The 24,465-nt window shown below is 40.6% G+C and overlaps 1 protein-coding gene across 1 annotated transcript in view; it reads left to right on the forward strand.

Annotated features, from left to right (window-relative positions):
• Positions 1-24,465, forward strand: part of kcnh4a (potassium voltage-gated channel, subfamily H (eag-related), member 4a) — a 219,971-nt gene that overhangs the window by 89,729 nt on the left and 105,777 nt on the right. The window contains exons 3-4 of the mRNA XM_072248954.1: positions 4,486-4,617; positions 14,073-14,203. Of these exons, the coding sequence (XP_072105055.1) occupies positions 4,486-4,617; positions 14,073-14,203 (263 nt within the window). The remainder of the gene's footprint in view (positions 1-4,485; positions 4,618-14,072; positions 14,204-24,465) is intronic.

The raw sequence follows: 24,465 nt of genomic DNA on the forward strand, positions 1-24,465 counted from the left end.
CCTTTTACACACTGCATCAGAGCAGGATGTGTAGAGCACATCACTTAAACCTGGACTAATGTCAGAGATGTGCAGAGGGTGACAGGGTCATAGATTGGAATGGGCGAGAGTCCAAGCTGGGGTTTTTAACTGCTGATGGTCAATGCTGGTGAAATGGAGTACAGAGACTGCTGGTGATTAGGTGACTATGCTGTATTTGTAGATGATGCACACTATAGTCTCACTGTTCTGGTGGTGAAGTGAATGAATATTTCAGATGAACTGGGTGCCAATCGACTGAGCTGCTATGCCTTGGATAAAGATTGTAAGCACTGGGTGTTGGGTAGGCTGGTGTGATGTGCAGGGAATGAGAGAGAGAAGAAAGTTGGAGAACTGCAGATAACTTCAGGATGACTCACTTGGGGCTGGTTCCCAGCAGTAGCACAGAATCTGCTTGCAGAATTTGCACATCATAGATTGAGCGTTAGCACCTAAAGAAAAACATTCCTCACAGTTATCGCTAAAAGTCATAATTCCAAGCCTCCAGTGAGGTGTATAAGACTCTGAAACATCACTGTGTTGGTTACAGCTACACTACACGCATGTAGAAAGAGTTTAACACATTGATTGGCAATAAGGGCTCTAGCAAAGCAGAACAACACTTAAATGACTAAATCTAGCCAACTGCAAGTCATTTAAATATTTTTTCCTTTAAAAAAATAAACATGTCATTGGGAAAATGTAAGAAAGATTGATGCATGGAGAATTTATGCTTTAAATGTTTTATTGTTAATATCAGATATTCAAATTTTAAAAGCTGACTTGCCTCTTCATAAAAGAACAGTGGTATCTTTTAATGCAGAAAAGAATCAAAGATCTAGCAATTCAGTCACTTTCTGTTTGTGTTTCAATGCTCTACATTTAAAAATCCTTTATTTTTGGAGTGGAGCTCAATTGTAGCCATTTCAACTTGAACAGCATCACATTGGAAGCTTGGAGCCATTTCCAATATTCTGAGATTTATGCGATTATTGGACTGTATTGGCATCCTTCAGTTTTTCCAGTGTTTAAGTCAAGGATTGTTGTTGTCACTTTTTTTTAATCTGCAGGTGAGGGGGTCAGGGATTGTTACTGTTGCTATTTTTTCCTGCAGGGAAGGGGGTCGGAGATTGTTATTGTCGGTTGCTGTTTCTTTTGGCGAGCAAAGTGGTTTTGTTTCCTTTCGTTTTGGTGCTGTGGGGTGGGGGGGGGGTGTTGATATCTCTTTCATCAACTCCCACGGTCTTTCTGTACTTCATGGCTATCTGGAGAAGACAAATATCAGAGTTGTGTTGAACATGCATACTTTGACAATAAAATGCACCTTTGAACCTTTGGTGGGGTCTTTCCAGTCATGATTCATTCCTACATACCTGGTACCACTCCAGCATATGAATTGTCTGGGGTGAAGTCATTTCCTGTGCCTTTGGAACCTCGCCATGGAATTCTGGTCAAACCGACTTGAGGGTAACAATCATTGGACAGCTAGGTCTTCATAACATACCATTGGATTAAATCCCCTCTGAGTTAGCTTCATGTTAGCTTTATTTCACATGTATTTGATTCTGTATGTACTTTGAAACATTGGAACATACTTCACGACCAGCACAGTGAGAATTGTGCTGGGGGCAGCCTGCAAGTGTCACCACACTTCTGGTGCCAACATAACATACCCATAGCTCACTAACACTGAGATGTGGGTGAAAGTGTGCCCACTGAGGAAACCCACTTGGTCACAAGGAGAGCTTACAAACTCCTTAGCGGGAATTCAATTCTGATCGGAGACCATTGGCACTGTAAAGTGATCGCGCTACCTGCTGCACTACCATGTCACCCTTTATCCCTCAGCTTTTTCCAATATCTCACCACTCGTGCACTGCCCTCTCCAACATGTCCACTGCCAAATCCAACAATATCCCTACTGTCTTTTGAGGTCCACAACTTTCCTAATAGCCAAGTCTCACCACTCCCTGAACACAGGTTCATAGAGTAGTAAAGAAACTGTAGAGCATGCTTCCTGTCATCATTTGGAGCACCTTATAGAAGTGGGATGTTGCAACTGCATAAAACTTTGCTCAAGCCGTAATAGGTACATTGTGTACTGTTCTGATCACAACACTATAGGAAGGATGTGGAGGCTCAAAGACATTGGTTTAAGGAGAGAGGGGGAAAGTTTAACAGTTGCAAGATGAGCAGACAGACAGTGCCAGGAATGCATTACCAGAGGTGGTGGTGGCAGGCATGTTCTATGCTCTAATCAGGTATGATAGCAACACTTAAGTAGCGTTTATAAAGACATCAGCAGGCAGGGAATAGAGGGATATAGATTCTGTGTGGGCCGATGAGATTAGTTGATTTAGTATCAGGATCAGGACAGACATGGTGAGCCAAACAGTCTGTTTCTACACTGTATTTTGGTGGCACAGCTGGTAGAGTTGTTGCCTCATAGCACCAGAGACCCATGTTCAACACTGACCTCAGATGCTGTCTCTGCATAGCTTGCATATTCTCCCAGTGACCATGGGGCTTTCCTCCAATTGCTCCACTTTCTTCCAACATATCAAAGACGTGTTAGTTGGTAGGTTAATTGGCCATTGTTAACTGTTCCTAGTCAGAGTCATAGGGCACTGCAGCACAGAAATAAGCACTTTGCCCATCTAGTCTGTGCCAACTTGTTTCTCTGCCTAGTCCCATCTACCCACATCAGGACCATAGTCCTCCCATACTTCTCCCATCCATATACCTAACCAAACTTCTTAAATGTTAGTTGTAAACACACATCCACTAGTTCCACTGGCAGCTCATTCCACACTTGCACCACATTCTGAGTGAAGAAGATCTCCTTAAATATTTCACCTTTTACTCTAATCCTATAACCTCTAGTTCTAGTTTCAACCAACCTCAGGGGCAAAAGCCTGCATGTATTTACCCTAACAATACACCACGTAATTTTGTATATCTCTATGAAATCTCCTCTCATTCTCTTAACGTTTCAGGAAATCAAGTCCCAACCTTTTCAACCTTTCCCTATTACGCAGGTCCTCAAGTTCCAACAACATCCTTGTAAATCTTCTCCGTACTCTTTTCAAGCTTATTGAAATCTTTCCTGTGGGAAGGTGACCAGCACTTCACACAATACTCCAAATACACCCTTATCAATACATTTTAACATAACATCCCAACTCTTGTATGCAATACTTTGATTCATGAAGTGCCAAAAGCTCTCTTTATGACCCTGTTACCTGTGACACCACTTTTAAGGAATTACAGATCTGTATTCCCAGATCCCTTTATTCTACCGCACTTCTACCTCAAAGTGTTGAGGTATACAAAAATTATGAGTATAGTGTAAATGCAAGCAGGCTTTTTCCACTGAGGTTGGAGGTCATGATTTAAGGGTGAAAGGTAAGAAGTTTAAGGGAACGTGGGGGGGAAACTCCTTCACTCAGAGGGCCATGAAAGTGTGGAAAGAGCTGCCACCACAAGTGGTGAATGCGAGCTTGATTTCAACATTTAAGAGAAGTTTGGATAGGTACATGAATAGTACGGATATGGAGGGCTATGGTCTACGTGCAGGTCAATGGGAGTAGGCAGTCTAAATGGTTTTGGCATGGACTAGATGGGCTGAAGGACCCATTTCTGTGCTGTATTTCTCCATGACTCTATGACTGTATGACCTCAGTGCCCTACTGCTCACTGTGGATGTTCTTCCCTGGATTGCCCCGCCAAAGTGCATCACTGCATAGTTGTCTGCATTAAATTCTATTTGCCATTTCTCAGCCCATTCTTCCACATTTTTAAATGTGTAGGTGAGTGGTGGAATCTGCTGAGTTGATGTGAATGCTGGGAGAATAAAAATCAGGATTAATGTATGATCAGTGTAAATGGGTTGTTGGTGCAGACTCAATGGGCTGAAGAGCCTATTTCTGTGCTACTTCTGTCTGACAATATGGTCCTAACTCTGGTTATCAAGCACCTATCAACCTCAAATTAAAAGGCAACACATGATCTGAAATAAATCATTTTCATAAGAAAATTCTAAATTTATATTATTGGAAGAATCATAGAGATGTGGACATAGAGTTATGAAACCCTAGCTCTGTTAGACTAATCTTAATATCTTGGATGAATCCTAATTAATCGACTCTGTAATCCTATGCCCCACCTGTGAGAAAGTCACAACTAATTCAGCTTAGTTAAGAGGCTGTGATATCAAGGGGTGATTTCCTGTTGAATGTCATTGATCTGAATTAGGCTGTCAATCAATTCAGCATTTGAAATCATATTTGTGCATTCTACACCAAACCATTTCACACACTATAAGAGGTCAATGATAAATAAGTCATGAAAGGAATTTCTGTAAGCACAATACATTAATGTTTGTTTGTGATGGAACCCTCATTGAGATTACTGAATCATTTTGCTCCACTAACCTTTTCAACATGAACCTTTGTTCTTCACTCACAGGAGCTGCGTTCTGGTGTTTACTCGACATCGTCCCGATTAAAAACGAGAAAGGGGAAGTTGTACTGTTCCTAGTCTCTTTTAAGGATATCACAGATAACAGGAGCAAAATTCATCAGGGAGAGGGTAAGGAAGGTAGGAGCATCAATGGACAATGCTATTTCAATGATGTTATACAAATATTGTCACTTCTACTCAGTTCAAACCAGTCACCTCAAGCACAGATTTGATTTGCCACTTGTGGTTTTGTCAGAAGGGAGCACACTGGGAGCAGACCCAAATGCAACACACAGATACTGAAGTACTAGGAACAGGACTTGACTAGAGAGCTAGGACAAGAACACAGACTTGGGCTAGGTAAGCAGGACCAGGACAAGGAACTGGGAACTAAGAGCCTGGGCTTGGACTCCAAGCCAGAGACTGGACAAAGACCTAGAACCTGGGTCTTGACTCAGGCTCAGACTCCAGAACTAGGCAAAGACATGACATGGTCTTGGGAACAGGAACCTCAGAGCCTTGGTCTAGAGCATGGGAATACAGAGCCTAGGACTTGAGAGACAGGAATGCAGAATACAAAGCCTTGGTCTTGGGGGACAGGAATACAGAGCCTTGGTCTTGGGGAGGACAGGAACACAAAGCCAAGACCCCTCCTTGGGAATAGGACATAGGGCCAGGACTCATACACAGAATGCTGAACACAACAAGACAGTTCCCAACACAAGGTAGCAGCAAACAGCCAGACCTACCTAGCAAAGGCATGGACATAGAGACAGTTCCCAACACAAGGTAGCAGCAAATGGCCAGACCTACCTAGCAAAGGCATAGACACAGAGACAGTTTCAAACAACAATTCCTGTCTAGACACAGCAAAGCTCTAGTCTTGCTCCAGCAGTAGAACTTGACAGCAATAGGCAAGATTGCAGGCAAGGCTTCAGGAGGAAGGGATTTTGACAAAAACAATCCAGTAGCCAAGCCCTGGTCTCCAGAGGTATTTATGTGTCTGCCCAAATGAGAGTCATGTGCCTCAATTAGAGCACTCAACAGAACAATGGAAAACCGGAAAACCTGGAATATGGATCGATGGACTGGATGTGAACCGGAATGCGGATTTCATGGACCAGACCATGACAGGTTTAGCAGAATATATCCTTCGTGTCCTGTTCAGAAGCTTTTTGAGGTTTCTCAGGTCTTTTGAGGCTGGTGAATCCCAGAGGAATTTACCATTGGCCCTTGAATGTCTCCCTTGCTATGTCTGCTGATTATGATAATAGAATAACAAACCAATACTCTGTTATTTGGGAATGTTCTTGTGATTACAATTTATGCTATCAGTATAAGTTAAAATCAGCAGACATCAATAGGAATTCAGTAGCACAGATAACAGAGCTGTTGTGGCACATTCCAGTGATCCATCTTCAATCCTGACCTCTATTGCTGTCACTGTGGAGTTTGCATGTTCTTCGTATGACCGCTTTGGTTTCCTCTGGGTGCTCCAGTTTTTCCAGCTTTCTGAAAATGTGCTTTTGATCTTTGAGTTAAACTTTCTCTCCAAAGTGGCCAAAACCTTGAAAATCTCAAATTTAATTATGAATGCTACTTCAGTCATATGCACAAAATAGAGATTGTATTGACTGGCATTTGCAGTGATAGGCAACCCAACACACCTTCATATTAACTATAATGTAGTCATATTCATAAGTTTGTAATATTGCTACAGCTTCTACCTGTTGGAATTAATGGTCTTGTTCACTTCATTGCTTTTGTTTACTTCAATATCTCTTACATGCCAAAGTACAATTGAGAATTTCTCCCACTTCGCCACTTTGTGATTCCAAAACATTTATAATAATACTCTTTATAAAATTTCATCTTCTTGGTAATTTTTATTCTTTTCTACACCAATCTGAATGTTTAAATGTGCTGCAATTAATTAAAATCAAAATGCCTAAAGTCTGTTTCTTTTAAGGCAATGCTTGCAGACTGGAAAATCATTGCACAAAATCAGATTTGCCCAATATCTGAATGTGACACTAAAGCTCCTGACAATTGGTTTCATGCTGTAGTGTGTCAGCATATACCTACATATTGGCTTAGATGCTCTAAGGGCTATAGAGTACTGTCTAAAATCTAATAAGTTTTTTTATGAATCCCTTAATATTTCTTTATCATTGACTTCATGGGGTTTGTGAAACTGCCTTAGAATATTAACATTTGAAAATGCTATGAGTTCACAATAATAGCTATCCACTATTGTAATCTGTTTTAAAATACAATTTCTGGTAAAGAAATTTAATATGATTATAATTTACTAATATTGTAAGAAATAGTTAATCATATTGGAGGTGATATACATATATGCATGCATTTCCCAAAATGGTGCAGGAGTTCACTGTGATTGGAATTTCAACATCATTTTGCTCTTTTAGAACGGCCAAGAGTGGAATCTAGTCTTCAACCCATTCTACCCACAGGAAGTACTGAGGCAGGTGTGGGTGTAAAATGAAGTAGAGCACATTCATAAGAATATTTTAAGAAGATGGTAATAATATGGAGATGTAATGAGTCCCGTGTTCCTAAGCCCTGGCCACCTTGAAAAGCCAGATTCTGTTCTCCATTTAACAATCATTCAACATTGACAACAGCAATCAACAAGCCAGAAGTACTGCACATGTAAAGAATTGTATGTAAAGTAGGGACACTACGGTAGCGCAGTGCATTACATCACCAATTTCACCACTGTTTGTATGTTCTCCCTGTGATGGTGTGGGTTTCCTCCCACATCCCAAAGATGTATGGGTTAGTAGGTTAATTGGTCAGATGGGCATAATTGGGCGTTGTGGGCTCGTTGGGCCAGAAGGACCTGTTACCGTGCTGTATCTCTGAATAAATAAATAATGCAAGATTACATGTTTTTCCAAATAATTAATTCCACTTTAAAATTGAAGTGGTTGATAATTAAGCTTGAATCTGTGCTGAAGAAGAATTTGATAGGAATACACTAGACTAATAATTCAGACCTTTAACGGATTTTTAATCTAAGACAATGAGTTCAAACTCCACATGGCAGCTGGGAACATTTTTTAAAACTCCAGAATAAAAAAGAGGTAACCATAATAATGGTGATGAAGCTACTGGATTTCCAGGAAGTCCTGTCTGTTGTATTAATTAATGTCTTTCAGGCATGAAAGTCTGATGACTTTGGTCTAGAATGCACCTAAGTCCAGGCTCTCACCAATGCGTCTCTGAAATGGTCAAGTGCTCCATACAGTTTAAGGAGCAGGAGGGAAAAGCAAATGACCACTGGCTTTGGAAACAATCCTGTTACCCCATGAATAAGTAAAATGCCACATGACATTTTCTGTACTCTATCCATTCCCATGTTAATCTCCTGTTCAGATGCATGAATTCCACCAGACGTTGGTGTTTACTCTCTTATGCAAGACTAAGTTCATTCTATTCAGTGTATAATTATTGCTTAACTTTATTAAAAGGATCCTCTACAGACTCACTGGCCTTGAATTCTCTTTGCCCCATCTTAGCATATTTCCCCCATCCCCTTCCTCCCAAATTCTATTAGTTTCTTTTACAAATTAATTTCATCTGTTATTTCAGTGTCACACCCAAATTTGAATTCTCCAGGCCTACAGTCAAAAGACTGGTCTGCACAGGGAATCAATGTTTTTCCAGAAATGAGCCATATTCTGCAGTATACACAACATGCAGCATCTGTGGAGAAGAGTAAACAGTTGACGTTTCGGTCTGAGACCCTTCATCAGGACTTGAAAAAAAGATGAGAAGTCAGAGTAACAAGGTGGGGGTAGGGGGGAAGAAGTACAGGGTAGTAGGTGATAGGGGAAACCAGGAGAGGGTGAGGGGTGAAGTAAAGAGCAGGGAGGTCGATTGGTGAAAAAGTTAAAGGGCTGGAGAAGTGGGAATCTAATAGGAGAGGACAGAAGGCCATGGAAGAAAGGAAGGGGAAGAGCACCAGAGGGAGGTGATGGGCAGGTAACGAGATAAGATGAGAGAGGAAAAAGGGAATGAGGAATGGTAAAGGAGGAGGGGTGGGGAGCATTACTGGAAGTTTGAGAAATCAATGTTCATGTCATCAGGTTGGAGGCTACCCAGACAGAATATAAAGTGTTGTTCCTCCAACCTGATGGCATGAACATTGATTTCTCGAACTTATGGTAATTCTCCCCCCGCCCTTCATCATTCCCATTCACATTTCCCTCTCACCTTATCTCCCTGACTGCCCATCACTTCCCTCTGGAGCTCCTCTCCCTTCCCTTTCTACCACAGTTCTTCAACCCTCTTATATCAGATTCCCGCTTCTCCAGCCCTTTATCTCTTTCATCAGCCAACCCCATCTCTTTAATTCACCTCTCCCCCCGTCCTGCTTTCACCTATCACCTACTACCCTGTACTTCTTCCTGTCCTCCCCTGCATGTTCTCTCCGTTCAGTATCCCTCGGGTTCTCCAGTTTCTCCCACTCCCCAAACATATGTGGGTTGGTTAGTGAATTGTAGATTGCTTTCAGCATGCGGGGAGGTGGTGGAACCTGGAGGGAGTTGTTGGGAAAGTTGATTGAATGAAAATTAAATGGGATTAACATAAATATGTGCTTGATGGTCAGTGTGGACTCAGCAAAAGGGATTGTTTCTTTGCTGCCAGTATTTATGACTCTATCTACAAGAAGTGTTATTCATTGTGAACGATTCTGAAAAATAACTCCCCACCCTCTATCTTCAAATCATTTTCTAAATTGAGTTTATTGTTTTCCACTTGATTCCAGATCTCCAGTATCCCTTGTGGAGAGCTTTTTTACTAACTACATATATTTTTTCACTTTCCATGTGCTTACCTCCTCAATGAGGTTTGTACCCAGAAACAGGAGTATAATTTTTCCAATGTAGCAGTTAATCTAACTAAGCAGTTCTCACTAGAAGTTGGTGGATATACACAGAAAATCATTTAAATGGCTGATGAAATCTTTGACTTTATCTCAAGAGCGCTGGAAGCAAAGAGCTGGAAATTGTATTACAGCTGTACAGAGCTCTTAGTGAACCCGTTCCAGGATCCTGTCTTCACATCTGCAGGATACAGTACGTTGAGCATTGAAGTGATTAATCAAAGAACACATTGCACTAATTACTTCTACATCCCTTTGAACACTAATGAATTGTCTATTTGAAGTGTGTAAGATGACTAAAGGATTGACAGGGTAGATAAATATAATCTATTTCCTTTCACAAGAAATGGAAATTAAGGGGTTATCTCCTTAAAACTAGAACCATAGTGGCATTGAGAAGAATTATTCTGCACAAAGACCAGGCCTATGAAAATTTTATAATTGGAATAGATGTCTCCTTTTTGGGGCAATCTTAATAGAATTGCTGGGTGGATGGAGGTGAGATACCAATCAGATAAGAATCAATAACTGAATGGCAGAATGGGCTCTGGAGCTTGAGTGGTCAGTTCCTCTTATGTTCCCAATTAACTGCATTAATTTTGAATCTCTTTCAAGAATCAATATCTATTGGCAATATTGCTTTGGGCAATGGGCTGGAGTTGGTAGGAGTTGAATGATTATCAGCAGTCTGCTGTATAGCAAAATCAATTTATTTAGTAAACACTTATGGTAGGAACAGAGGAAGCAATAGCTTCTCCCTAGAAGAGAAGGGTAATTCCTTCGAAAATGCAATGAGTGGAGGATTGTTACATTTGAAATGTGGTGCAAAAAATCATACTCAAAAACTTAACTTGTTACCATTGAGCTTAGTTGTCTGGAGGTTCACTCGTTCATCTTTCACCCTGATTTCCAACTAGCCACAGTCTTCAAAAACTATTTGTTTTCCAATTTCTTAACATTCATCCACTCAGTAGAGTTACCTGTTGTATAATTTCCATTGAGTCTGCAGCTTGTTCCTTTAATTTCACTTAGCTGATCTAACATAAGTAAAATTTACTTCCAGTTCATCTCATTTTAATTCTTATCATCCCAAGCTGTATCAGACCCAAACTAATATCCATCATTATAACAATGATTGGCTACATCCTCATAATTAACACATTTCAACAATTCATCTTTACTGGTATAATTTGTAAATTCATTTTGACATTTTCTCCTCTCATGGCCCTTCTTGAATTTTCTCATTCCAGTCAACTCCGCTCCTTAGTGATTTTCTTGTTATTTTAACAATCTGCAAACATCTTCTATTGGTTTCTGGGTGTCTTCAATTATTGACGACATCCTGAGAATATATTTATTTGAAGATGTACACTCACTATTAATAAAGAAATCCCTCCTATTGACCTACACTGCTGAGTGAAGTTCCAACTTTATGGCCAAGTTCATTAAGTCCTCAGTATGTGCTGATGGGCGACAAGTAACAATTCTGCTGTGTGGGAGCCCGGTAATGTCCAGGTCCACAAAGATGGACCCTATTACTTTTAAATAACAGTGCCACAGTTGGGTCCTCAACCATCAGAGTCACCTCTCACCAGAATCTTAACTGGACGGACCATTGAAAAGATAGGCCATAGTCTTGGTATTCTCCAGTGAGTGGCTTATCAGTGAATACCAGAAAGTCTTTTGACTACCTACAGAGGTAAGAGTATGATGGAATGCTACTCATCCTGATTTACCTAATCTGGATAAGTATAATTCCAAAAACACTCAGAAACCTCAAACACAAGGCAGCCTACTTGATTAGCACCCAATCCATAATGATAAGCATGGATTCCCTCTACTACGACTGCACCGATGAATAAAATGTGCTTCATCAACTCACCAAGCTTTGTTTGGCAGTATGTCTCAAGTCTATGTTCTCCAGTATCTGTAAAGGTCCAGAGCAAGGGACACAGTCACCTACAAGTTCTGCAAGTTCCCCTTTATGTCATTTTTTTGGTATTCTTATAACATTCACCACTGCTGTGTCAAAATCCTAGAACTCCATACTCCTAAGTACCTCCCCCACACTGATTTCAGTGGATCTCCACCACCATTGTAAAGGATTTTTGGGGATGAGATGTAAGTGCTGGCCTTTCTGCCATTGCCCACATCCAGTAAACCAATAAAAAAAACAGTTCTCTGAAAAGACTGCAAATTAATAAGAGCGTTTAGCAAATCCCAAAAAAATAAACAAATTTGCAGAATTAATAGGTAAACAAAAGATGTTGAAACATAAGGGGCATCTCTGGTATTCTCCAATGTGTATAGAGATCCTGAATTTAATTTGTTGTTGAGTCATAGATCATGCAGCAGGAAAACAGGCCCCACAGTCCATCAACTCCATGCTAACCATAAAGCAGGAACTGTTGACATTAATCTGACCTTATTCTCTTTCATGGATCCTACCACTCGCCTACACACCAGGGGCAACTCACAGCGGCCAATTAACCAACCAACTTGCGTGCCTTTGGGGTCCTGGAGCACCTGCAAACTCCCCATGGGCAAGGCCAGAGGTCAGGATTCAACCCAGTCAATGGAGCTGCAAGGCAGCAGGTCTGCGAGCTGTGCCAGTGTGCTGAACTTCAGCTGTCAGGCTGTTCCTTGGGAGGGTTCATAACAGTGCAGCACCTGGGACCAGGTTAGAGGGCCAGCTCACTCAGCACCTCCACATCCAACCAAGGTAGTATGGATGTGGGGGGGGGGGGGGTACACACAACAGGCCAAATCTGCCTCAGTTATGCAGAGCATCTATAGGGTGGAAATGTTTCCTTGAAATGAACATCAGTAATAAATGTCACATTCAAATTTGTTGACGATTTTAAACTTTATTCACACTGTGATATGAATATTTATGTCTGATTTCCTCTAATAATTATTCTGGTTTTATTACCCTGAGATATAAATATTATAGAAAGTTCATAACTGGCAAGCATATGGCAATCTTAGCATCAATTATCATTTGAAAAGGCAACCAAAGATCCAACTTTGGGCCGATGAGAATGCTTAGTATTACAAAGTGTCCCATGAGACACTGTAGAATAAAATGATGTGGAGCTACATAAGAACATATTAAGAAAGATGAGATAAAACTAGTTCAAATGTGCATGTTTTCAGAAGTTTTTCTGAAAGGATGAAAAGGAAGGGGCTTATGGGGGGAAATCCAAAGCCTTGAACCTTTGTAGCGTAGGTGTCCTTCAGGTTCTCCGGTTTCCTCCTACATCTCAAAGACATTGGATTGATAGGTTAATTGGTAACTAAATTGCTCCTCATGTGGAAATGAGTTGCAAATTTTGGGGGGAATAGATGAGAATGTGGGGAGAATAGCGTAGGGGTAGTGTAAACAGGTTGGTGCAGACTCGATAGGCCAAAGGGTTTGTTTCCATACGATCTCTCTCTTTGACTTTATAATACAGTTGTCATTGGAGTTATCAAAATCAGGAATGATCAAGTAGCTAGGATTGGAATGCTGGTATGGAGGGTTGGAGGGCTGGAGGATTAGATTAGATTAGACAGATACTTTATTCATCCCAAAGGAAGTTACAGTGTCACAATAGCATTACAAGTGCAAAGATACACAAATGTTAGAAGAGAAGTAAGAAAGAATAAAAAATAAGTTACCTCAAACAGTCTAACAGGAGGGGGTCATCACCTCCCAGGGTATAGGTTGACTCACTATAGAGCCTAATGGCCGAGGGCAAGTGTAACCTCAAATAGTGCTCTTTGGAGCAGCTAGATACAGGATGATACAGGAGATAACAAGACCATGAATAGAAGAAAGCATGGATGCGGATATTAAAGTTAGGACACTAATTAATTGACAGGTGGCATAACAGGGCGTAGAAGTGAAGTAATAAACGTCACACAAAATGACAGTTCAGATCAGTGACGGGTAACTTTAGATCTGGAGTCAAGAAGCACAATGTAATTAAGATTTGCAATGACTGAACTCACCTAAGAACTCTTCAACATCACGACGAGGATCTTACAGACCCATAGATATGATGTTGAACAGGAGTCCATTTAGCCCATCACTGCTATGCCAGTGCAATCCTTTCAGTTCCACATCACCATTCTAACTCAGACTCTGCATGATACTGTATCTCATGTTCCTTTTCAAAAGGCCTTCTTACTTGCTTCCACTTCTCTTGTTATTCCAGATCATGGCCTTTCTTAGAAAAAAACATTCTCCTGATTTCCTGCCCAGCACTTTAAATTCATGCCCTGACTCCTGCACCATCTAGTATGGGACCAGTTTCTGGCTATTTACCTGATTTAAACTCACTGCAATCATGGTCACCTCCATCAAATCTCCCAGCATTCTTTCCCATACTGGTCAAGAGAAAAACATGTCTTCAAGGAAAGAAACCTCAATTTCAGCAGTTTAGTCATAATTTCTTCTCTGAGATCTGCAGGGTTCTTCTGAAAGACTGAGTTGCTGTTCACCCATAACTTCTTTATAAATCTGCAGCATTTCCTCAGTCCTTTCCAGATCAGCTCTCAGAGGGCAGCCAGCAACTAGAATAATCCTACTGTCCATTTAGAGTGGCTGGGGACTCTCAACCATCCCCCGTCCCCCCACGGTCTCACTCTGTGCAGCCTGGTGTTTGTTTACACTCTGTCCTTCTGTTCTTCCCTGCAGAGGAGAAGCACAAAAGCAAAAAGGGAGGTGGGTCCCACTTCAGTGCCGCGCGTAGACAGGGCCGGACAGTCCTCTACCATCTGACCAGCCACCTTCAGAAACGAGACAAAAGTAAAGTTGCTTTGAATAATGTGAGTATGCCCCTTCTCTGTGTATATAACAATTTTATTATTCTGTTATGAGAATGAATGGCACAAATCCTTTATTTCCTGGCATGTAAACCATGGTTTGAAACCTCGTGCTTTTGTTTATTTTACAATCGTTCTGCTCCTGTTTGGATTGAACAACTTTGTTGAAAGAGGTAAGGAATTGTCGAGAGCCTTAAGGCAGTGTCGAGTGATTGATATGCTGGTGAATTTTAATTAAATGACACCAGGCTTCTTCAGGATGAGGGCATGCCAAGCATTTAGCACCAGCCCACTAATTCAACAGACCAAGGGCCTGTGGAGGAGCCACAGCTGACATTGAATATTGGTAGGTCATGGAGTGACACTCAGCTCTGCAAAATCAGGGAAATGGATCTATGTCTCCCCTGAATGCACACTGTAAGCCATAGATTACCAAACAGCAGTAAAGTAGCTAATGAGTCACTTGTGAATAATAGGAACACGTGCAGAACACAATTTAATTTCCCACTCTGAGCAGCAGGGTGAGCCAACTATCATGTTTTGCTGAGAAATTATACCTTACGTTCCAGTTGTGGCATGTGTTTAACTATAATCAACTCTCCCCTAAATGTTCTTGCTAATCCTCTATTCATCCCTACATGTCCGTCCTTTGCTGTCATCTTCACTGGGTTGCAATCAGGGTTCACTGCCCTCCCTTACTCCAACCCATCAGTATGCATTAAACATAACGGCACTGTTCCATCTCTGACTCATAGCCAGATTTCTATATTTTTGCAGGAGAAATTTTGGAGAATCAGGGAGGTATTTCAGGCCCTTTTTGCCTATTTTCTTGTGTCGTGCTCTGCTGGAGGTGTGACTACTGTCAGAGTCACAGATGGTGGTTTTTAAGCATTGTATATGCAAGTTGGCTCCAAAACAAGATACCTTTAAGGACCAAAGGATACTATTTAAAGACTGTCAGAAATTTTTTAGTGGTTGCAATCAATATACCCGAGAGGAATGAGAACCGTCTCCTGATTCACAAAGGGCAAATAGCTTCTGGCAGCGGCTGAGCCAACGAGGGGTGGCACGGTAGCGTAGCAGTTTGTGTAATGCTACTACAGTCCCAGTCACCAGCAATCAGGGTTCAAGTCCCGCTGCTGTTCGTAAGGTGTTTGGATGTTCTCCCCGTCACCGTGGGGGTTTCCTCCAGGAGCTCTGACTTCCTCTCACATTCCAAAAGCGTACAGGTTCGGTTTAGTAGTTTGTGGGCTTGCTATGTTGGTGCCAGAAGTGCGACAACACTTGCGGGCTGCCCCCAGCGCAAGTTGGGACTGTGCTAGTCATCGACGCAAACAACACATTTCATTGTAGGTTTCGGTAATTCTTCGTATATGTGACAAATAAAGCTAATCTTGATATGCCATCCTCTGCACACCATTTCTGTAGGTTTTGAGCAGGCTCATGTGGAATGCACAGGCTGCCACAGGTAAGGCAGAAGGTGGGCATATGGGTGGTTGAGAAGCGGTGTCCACCTTCCGCCATTTATGCTGGGCTGGATGTCCTCAACAAATGATCATGCCTTTCTCAGTAACACAAGAGCTTCTGCAGATGTTGGAAATCCTGAGCAACACACACAAAGTGCAGGAAGAACTCAGCAGGTCAGGCAGCATCTATGGAGAGGAATAAACAGTCGGGACCAAGACTATTCATCAGCCAACGTCTCTCAGTGCCCTTCAAAATGCTCATCCATTTCAAATAGCCACAGAGCTCTCTGGAAGTGGAGTATAAAACTTTCTCAAGGAGGTATTGAGAAGCCAAGATCTATCTCAGGGCAGTACAGACGTTACCAACTGTTCAGAGCACTTAGAAAATAGCAGATTATATATGAAGCACTGACTGGGAAAAGTTATTATTATATGGTTCTTGAGACCTTCAGTGTTAACTTCCATGCACCAAAGTTTCTGTGGGTCCTGGGTTTAGACTGATAGAGATAAGGGAACAGATTAGGCATTTGTCAGTCCATGTCATTAGTATTGTCATGGTACCAGTGATGCAGATTTTGTTACAATCTCCCCCTCAGGGAATTACATAAACTAGGTGCTCATGCCTGGAATAGTGTGTTGTCGTGAGTTCTTGTGCTTTTCTCTCTGTCAAAACTGAATTATGTTAAGTCCATGCTCCCAAGGATTTGGTCAAAATGAGGACTGCATTGGAATTAGGTAGCTTTCCCTTCTCCCTTTATTCCCAGACAAGGTTTTGCGAGAGAATTGTATCTTTTCCTGGCATTGAAATCACCCAAGATGACCAATTGGTCTCCCTTTGGGATGAGTCTTTCCAGGATCAAAGAGACAACCTTGTTGGCCACATTCTGTGATTGGGGTGTTTGTGCTCATGGTCATAGCAAACTCATTCCACACTGCAATGAATCAGAATCAGAATTAGGTTTAATAACACTAGCATATGTTCTGAAGTTTGTTAACTTTATGGTAGCAATACAATGAAATACATGATAAATAAATGTAGAGAAAAATGCAGAATTACATTAAGTATATATATGTCTATGAAATAGTTAAGTTAAAATAATTAGTGCAAATTAACAGAAATAAAAAAGTAGTGAGGTAGCGTTCATGCGTTCAACGTCCATTTAGGAATCGGATGGCAGAGGGGAAGAAGCTGTTCCTGAATTGCAGAATGTGTGTCTTCAGGTTTGATGAGCAGAGGATTATGGCATGTTCACATTTCCCACAAGGAGAGTCACTGAACCACTAACCCAGCTCATTCCTAACTCTAAGACCCACCCCATGAAAATTGCATTTCTCCTCTTGTTTGCCCTACCGCCTTGTTCATTCAGCTGCCTATTTCTTGCCAGCCATGTTTCACATAGGGCAGTGATGTCAATATCAAAGCATCTCAGTTCCTGGGCAATGATAACGGATCTTCTGGAACTATCCGGGAGGGTCCTGTTGGTTGAGTGAAGTGAAGGAGAGCTGAAGGGAAGGGGGCCTCCAGCTTCATTGGTCCTCTAGGGGACTTTATCCCCCATCCTGTTGTGCACAGCAACATCCTGCAGTTCGCAATAATGTCAGCCCTCTGACACAAGTTTTGCACCATTTGCTGTCCTGTATCCCAGCCCCACCACCGCTGAGGGAATGCAGTTCAGGGGCATAAAGTGCATCCTCTGTTTCCAAGGAAACAACTTCAGCCAATTCCTCTCAACTAAACCTCCAACACCCTATTCGAACTTTATAAATTCCATTGTAGTTTATCTAGTGCCAGACAACTCTGGTAAAGAATTGAATGTCTTTATTCTTCCAGGTCAGTCCCCTAACAGAAAGCAGAACCACCAGTGATTTTTTTAAACCCACTCTGTCTGAAGCAAAGTGAAATTGGCAGGCGGCTCTCACACAGATCCGACATGAATGTATAATCCCAATATATTTACCTTTCTAAAAAATAATAAAATCAATAGTAATGAACTTGCCTGTAAAATAAAGACGTTAACATGTTTGAAATTTATCAGTTTCAGAACAGCAAGTCCTATTTTCCTAAGGGGCTGCCTGAAACCCCCCAAGGGTGAAATCTCCTCTTTAAACCCTGCAGTAAAGAGGGTTGCAGTGAAATCAGCTGTAGTATGACACAAGAAAGCAAGACCACTCTGTGAAATGCAAAATAAACTGCCTTGTATAGGCACAAAAGCTTTGCCAACTGCACATCCCCCTCCCATTAACCTTAATCAAGCTTCCCTTTGCTGGAAGGATTTCTATGGCTTTGACAGCATATCACTTTATGCTGAGTTCATTTCTGTCACACTTTGACAGACTGCATTAGTACTTTGTAGAACAAAGTATAATTCTCCATCAACTTCAATCAGACAGAACCAACTTGAAGCAGACACTGTGTGGTTAAAAGAAACCCATTTCATTAATAGCCTGATGATTGAATGTTCTCCTTTGCCACAGCTTAAAGTCCACTTGAACTACATTTCTGTGATACGAATGCACTTTACACGTCCAGTTTTCTAATAATCTCTACAGAGTGCAGTATTTCAGGAAAGAATGTGATTTCAATACAAAGATGTGATATTCAAAAAATTAGCTTATTTTGTCCATGTAAAAATAAGTAATGCAGTTAATCAACAGCCTTCCTAACCTTCTTGATGATCTTTCTAAGATCATGCACAGACAAGATATATATCATTTTATTTATCATAATTTTGGATTATTCTTTCTCTTCCTGTTAATTGAAGTAGATTCAAGCAGAGAATGCCTAAACAATATGTACTTCAGTAATGCGGTATATCTACTGATTGCACTGTGCAGACAATATGATGTTGCCCTCCATCACCGATTAAGTCACAGTATTAATTCCGTCTGACCTTTTAGTCATGTTTACCATCATAATAGGTACAAATAGAGATTCAGCAGCTGTTGGGCAGATGCATCCAGGAGTCAGGTGGACATAGGTTTGGCTGTGATTGTAACCCCCCCCCCCCCCCCCGTTGATACTTAAGTAAAGGAAATTTAACATTGCTGGATTGAATGGTAGTTTAAATTCTAATCAAATGCTAATCTCTACAGACTTGAGTGGAGAACAAATTCAGGTGGGGTTGTGAAACCAGTGCGTGCACCATCATGCTGATTTTCTAATGCATTGGTTAGATTAGAATTGCTTTCCTTGTTCTCTAAATTCAATCTGTAGATAATGGCTTTGACAAGGAGACCAGAACTGCAAATCAAACCCACCCTGACAAGCAACATTTTTGAAGGGAAAGGTTTGTAAGTGTGGTGGGGAGGAAAAAAAAGAGAATATTTTAAAAGGAAGATAATCTAGACTCTTTTTTTCTCCTCAGATGGACAATCCTTAATGTACAAATTGTTATCAGCTTCAAAAACTTGGCTTCACTGAAGTCAAGGAACCAAATTTTGCAAGAGGAATTCACTACATTGACCCAACTATATCAAAGGTTTAGCACCAGATAGTGAAGGGCAATTTTTTTAATTCATTGGAAACTAAACCCTACAAAGAGAAATACATATTATTAACCATGTGTATAGAAAATTTTATCTAAAGGTTACACTATAAACTGTATTTAGTCACCCTTGTGTATTAGTTCCTTGTGATCAGACCTCAGACTCTGTGCATTTTAAATAGATTTATTATGTATTATTTGTTAGAACATATTTTAAACTCCCTGATCTGGCTTTGAAGTCCTAAGAATTTTACCTTGCTGCGATTTCCATGCAAATAATTGTCAGAAGTATTTTAACAGACTAAAAAATGACCAATTGTCAGTAGTTAGTTATTCTGGTTAAGAGATAGTCCTCATCCTAAAGGAACATACACAAAATGCTGGTGGAACGCAGCAGGCCAGGCAGCATCTAGAGTAAGAAGTACAGTCGACGTTTTGGGTCGAAGCCCTTCATGAAGACTAAAGGCTTAGTTATTGTGATTGGGCAGTGCAGAAACAATTGTGTTGTCTGAGCAAATTCTGAGGATGGTCCTCATTCTGTGTTTAATTAATTCAGTTGACTCAGAAATGGAGATCTTGAGGTAAAATATGATCCTCTGTTGCTTGTCCTATAGTAACTTCAATTGAAATTAAATTTGAAAGTAGATTTTAATAAGTAGCTGTTAAATTGTGCATTTTGAATGTGAGACTAGCTACTAATTATTACCCTCTTGCATAACAATGGACAAATAGACAATAATCTGAAAAAAAGTATTGGATCAAGCATAATGTCCTCTGCAGTAAAATTGCTGTAATCTGGGCTCACAAGAGATTCTGTACTTTCTGGAAATCCAGAGTAACACACATAAGATGCTAGAGAAATTTAGCAGGTCAGAAATAAAGAGTCGACATTTCGGGCTGAAACCCTTCATCAGGACTCCATATATTAAGAGGCTATTGGGGACACTACTGGAGAATGTCCATAAAAACAAAAAAAAAATCCTGCAATAATCCTGTATTTCCATGAGAGGAGAAATGCAAAGAAGAGATTTAAACATCCTTACTAGAGCTAGCGTTCCTATTTGTTTGCTAGGCGATTGCTCTCATTATAAGTGGAATTAGAGATAATGCAGGCTACCACTGGCAAAGCGACAGCTAATGTCTGCAAATGCACACTGAACACTCTTGTCCATTTAACTGTCACTCAATGTGATGGAGGGATTTGGAAGGCACAGCATGCCTGTCAAATGTGATTCATTTATTTGAATTGGCTGAATTGTGAAAACACTTTATGCCTTTTGCAAGCTTCATGATGCAACTCAGTGAGAGCATAAGACATAAAACCAGAATTAGACTATTCTGCCCAGTGATTATGGCTGATTTATTATTCCTTTCAACCCCATTCTCCTGCCTTCTCCCCATAATCTTTGACATCCTTACTAATCAAGAACCTATCAACCTCCGCTTTAAATATACCCAATAACTTGGCCTCCACAGCCGTCTGTGGCAATGAATTCACAGATTCACCACCCTCTGGCTAAAGAAATTTCTCCTCATCTCTGTTCCAAAGGGCGCCGCTCTATTCTAAAGATATGCCCTCTGGTCCTAGACTCTCCCACTTTTGGAAACATCCTTTCAACATCCACCCTGTCCAGACCTTTCAATATTTGATAGGTTTCAATGAGATCCCCCAGTATTCTTCTAAGCTCCAGCAAGTACATGCCAGAGCCATTAGTTACTCGTCATATATTAACCCTTTCATTCCCGGAACCATTCTCTTAAATGTTGGTAACCTTCTTGCTGAACAGTCAGAAGTTCAAGTTCTAACCAACAACTGCAAACATTAAATTCTAGATTGATGTAGTGGAACACTGTTGGAGCTGTTGCCTTCTGATAAGATATTAATTCAAAATCCTGTCCACCCCTTTGGGTGGGTATAAACAATCCCTCAGACCTATTTCGGAGGACTAATTGATAACTGTTTATTATTGTTACGTGCACTGAGGTCCAGTGAAAAGCTTTGTTTGCATCCAGACAGGATATTCCATTAAAAAGCATATCAGGGTAGTTACAGTAAAAGTGCAGTGCAGGTAGTCAATTAAGATGCAAAGACTGAGTTGGCCTCAGTGTCCTGACTAATGTCTTCTACTTGTCAACATCTCCATCTCAAATTACCCAGCCATTGTTATATCAGAGTGAAAGCATGTTTTGCACAAACTTTCCAATATTGCAGCAATGACTACAATTCATTGGTTGTAAAGCAGTTTGATATATTTGAAAGGAACATGAAAATCAGTGCACAAATATCAGTGTTTTTAACTTCATGTGTCCTGAAAAAAGGCATATCTTAATTGAACGAGAAAATTCTCGTGGCAGAATAAACACAAGGGATTCTGCAGATGCTGCAATTCTTGAGCAGCACACATAAAATGTTGGAGGAAGTTGTCCTGATGAAGGGCCTTGGGCCAAAACACCTACTGTTTATTCCCCTCCATAGATGCTGCCTGACTTGCTGAGTTCCTGCAGCGTTTTGCATGTGTTGTAGTGGAGTAAGGCTGGAGAGAAGAAAATTTTCTTTAAAATGGTATAGATGTTGGAAACCTAAAGTGCAAGAACAGAAAATGCTGATAAGTCTCAATCTATCGGTCAGCCCCTGTGGAGGAAGTATGCAAGTTCTCACTTCAGGCACAAACCTTTCAAGGGACCTTTGAGGGATCATCAAGGGACCTGAATCATTCACTCTGCAGGGATTGACTGACCTGCTGCTTCCAGCAGTTCCTCCCTTCCAAGAAAACATTTACATTAATTTCACCAAACAACACACACCAAAGTTGCTGGTGAATGCAGCAGGCCAGGCAGCATCTCTAGGAAGAGGTACAGTCGACGTTTCAGGCCAAGACCCTTCGTCAGGACTGATTTCACCCGTCAGTCACACTGAAGTAGAACTGAATTACAAGTCTCCACAGTTCAAAGCTCTTATCTGCCTGATAAAAGGAAAGGGGTAATTTCATTTACCCACTCTTTCTGTAGGTAATAAGGTTACATTTCTGTAGGCTGAAGTTTTCTAGACTTGGATCTTCTCAGGTAAGGTACAGTGAGGTACAACTTTCAGAAAGTATTTCTTCAGAATCAATACCAAATTGCTGTCTTATCCCTTATGTAGAAAATAACTGCCTAATTGAAATCCCTAAGTAAAATTAAATAAAGTTTCTAGCACTATTATTTTATCGACTTCTATAGTTTGAAGTTAATTGGAAGGAGATTCAGTTTTTCATTGTTCCATTAATCTCTGAAATAAGCCTGGTATGTATCATCTTGTATGAACAAATAATGTCTGTGGATCCTCGTAAAGACGTCATATACTGTATGTCTTGTTTATGTGTCTTTCTCTGCCCTGTATGTTGCTGTGAGTGACTCCTGTTGATGTTGGTTCCTTACTCTCTCTTTATTGTTACTCCATTTGCATGTACTCAATGGACAGGAAACTGAAAGCTCCCAGTCGGGAATGTTTGTAAGTAAAACCTGATCGTGTATTGATAAGCCCCATTTGCTGCTATTGACACTCTGGTGCACAGACCATGCCATTATACCCAGAAAGCATTTAAATAATCTCAAAATATGGCATTTACAATGGAACTTAAGGCAAGAAACTGAACCCGATTAATAATTAGGTCGGCTACAAGTATGACATTAGACAGAAAAAGAAGCCACATGACAGAAATACAGTTTATTAGAGGCCCCTGGGTGTAATTTGCTTCTCGTTTGGGACTCTGAATAAAATCTAAGATTGGCAGCAATTTCTTTCATCGGTTCAAGGTTTACAATGCAACAATTTGCCAAGACTTCAGTGCCCGCACAAAATGGTTTCCATTTCACCGTAACAATTAAGTTGTAGCATAATGCCAGAGTTGGTAGTTCATTGTTAGAGGCCCTTGAGGTAAACAGATGGACTTGGCATGTTGGTAATCTAGAAGATCTGAGCAACACAAGCAAGGCCAACATTTAACACTCATCCATATGCTCCCTTGAGGAGGTGATAATGAACATCTCCTTGTTCCACTGTAGTGAAGATAGTCCCACAGAGCTTTTGGGTGGGGAGTTTCCAGCTTTTAGAGCAAGTGATGGTGAAGCAATGGAAAAAAGCTGAAGTCAAGACCGTAGAGAGAACTCATAAATGATGGGATTCCTATGCACCTGCTTCTCTTGTTCTCGGAGGAAGAGTTGCAGATAGAAGAGATATTGCCTAACAGAAGCCTGTTTTTTGCTGGTATTTGTGTGCTACAACTAGAGACACGGTGTGCTAGTTTAAGTCAAAGCAAATGAACTGGATGAAGGGCATATCCTCAGCAATTCATTAAGTTTACCTCAATTTAAGTGTTCAAAGGCAAGTCTCTTCTACCCCTTTCTAAAATGACCCTGATTATAACCTTTGGAGGGGAGTTTCATACATGACTGCTTACATGCATTCTCTGGACAGGTGAATTGCAGTTAGTTAGATGCCATACATGAGGTAATACCTAAACTAGTTTGTGACTAGAATTTTTAATTTAATCCCAATTTCCTGTTCTTTTTTTTCCGGGCCTGTACTTTTCCACACCACATCTGTTTATCTAATTCCATCTTGAACATTATGCTTCATAGCCGCAGTCCCTTGTTAGGTCGCATTCAAATATTGAAGGCACTTTATGTGATTTTAATTTTAAGTATGTCATATGTCCTGCTTTTACATTAACTTAGAGCAGAAGTCTGAACCATCAAAAATCCAAACTTAATGAAACAAGTTATCTTCAAGATGTACTAATTGATACAAACAAGTCAAATGAATATAATAAGCAACTTATGTAGTTTTATATTGTGCTATGGTATAATAGTATTTATTTACTCATAAAACATAAAATAAGTAGAATGGCATTTAAAAATATATCAAGTGCATAAAATCTAATTTTATCCATAACCTGAATACCAAGGAATTTCAGTCGGAACTTCTTTTGCTTAACAGTGTACTTTGGAATTGATGTATTATTGTCACGTACAATGAGGAGCTGTAAGAATGTGACAATAATCTGAGCCAACACTCAGTGCAGCACTGAGGGAATGCTGTGCTGTTGGAGGCACCATCTTTCAGATGAAGCACTAAACTGACGTTTTGTTTCTTCCTGAGAAATGTCCCAGAACAGTAACCCCTCCGTTGGGCAGCAAGAATATTCAATGTACCTCCTCTTCCATGCTTGTCAAAATGTCAGTTCAGACCGTGTCAGTGGACTGTTGCTGGTTGAGGAGATAGTGTTCAGTAAAATAGGCTAAAATAGGTGAGTTTTTTATTTTAGGAATAACC

Source organism: Mobula birostris, chromosome X (assembly GCF_030028105.1).
Source record: "Mobula birostris isolate sMobBir1 chromosome X, sMobBir1.hap1, whole genome shotgun sequence".
Taxonomy (NCBI): Eukaryota; Metazoa; Chordata; class Chondrichthyes; order Myliobatiformes; family Myliobatidae; genus Mobula; species Mobula birostris.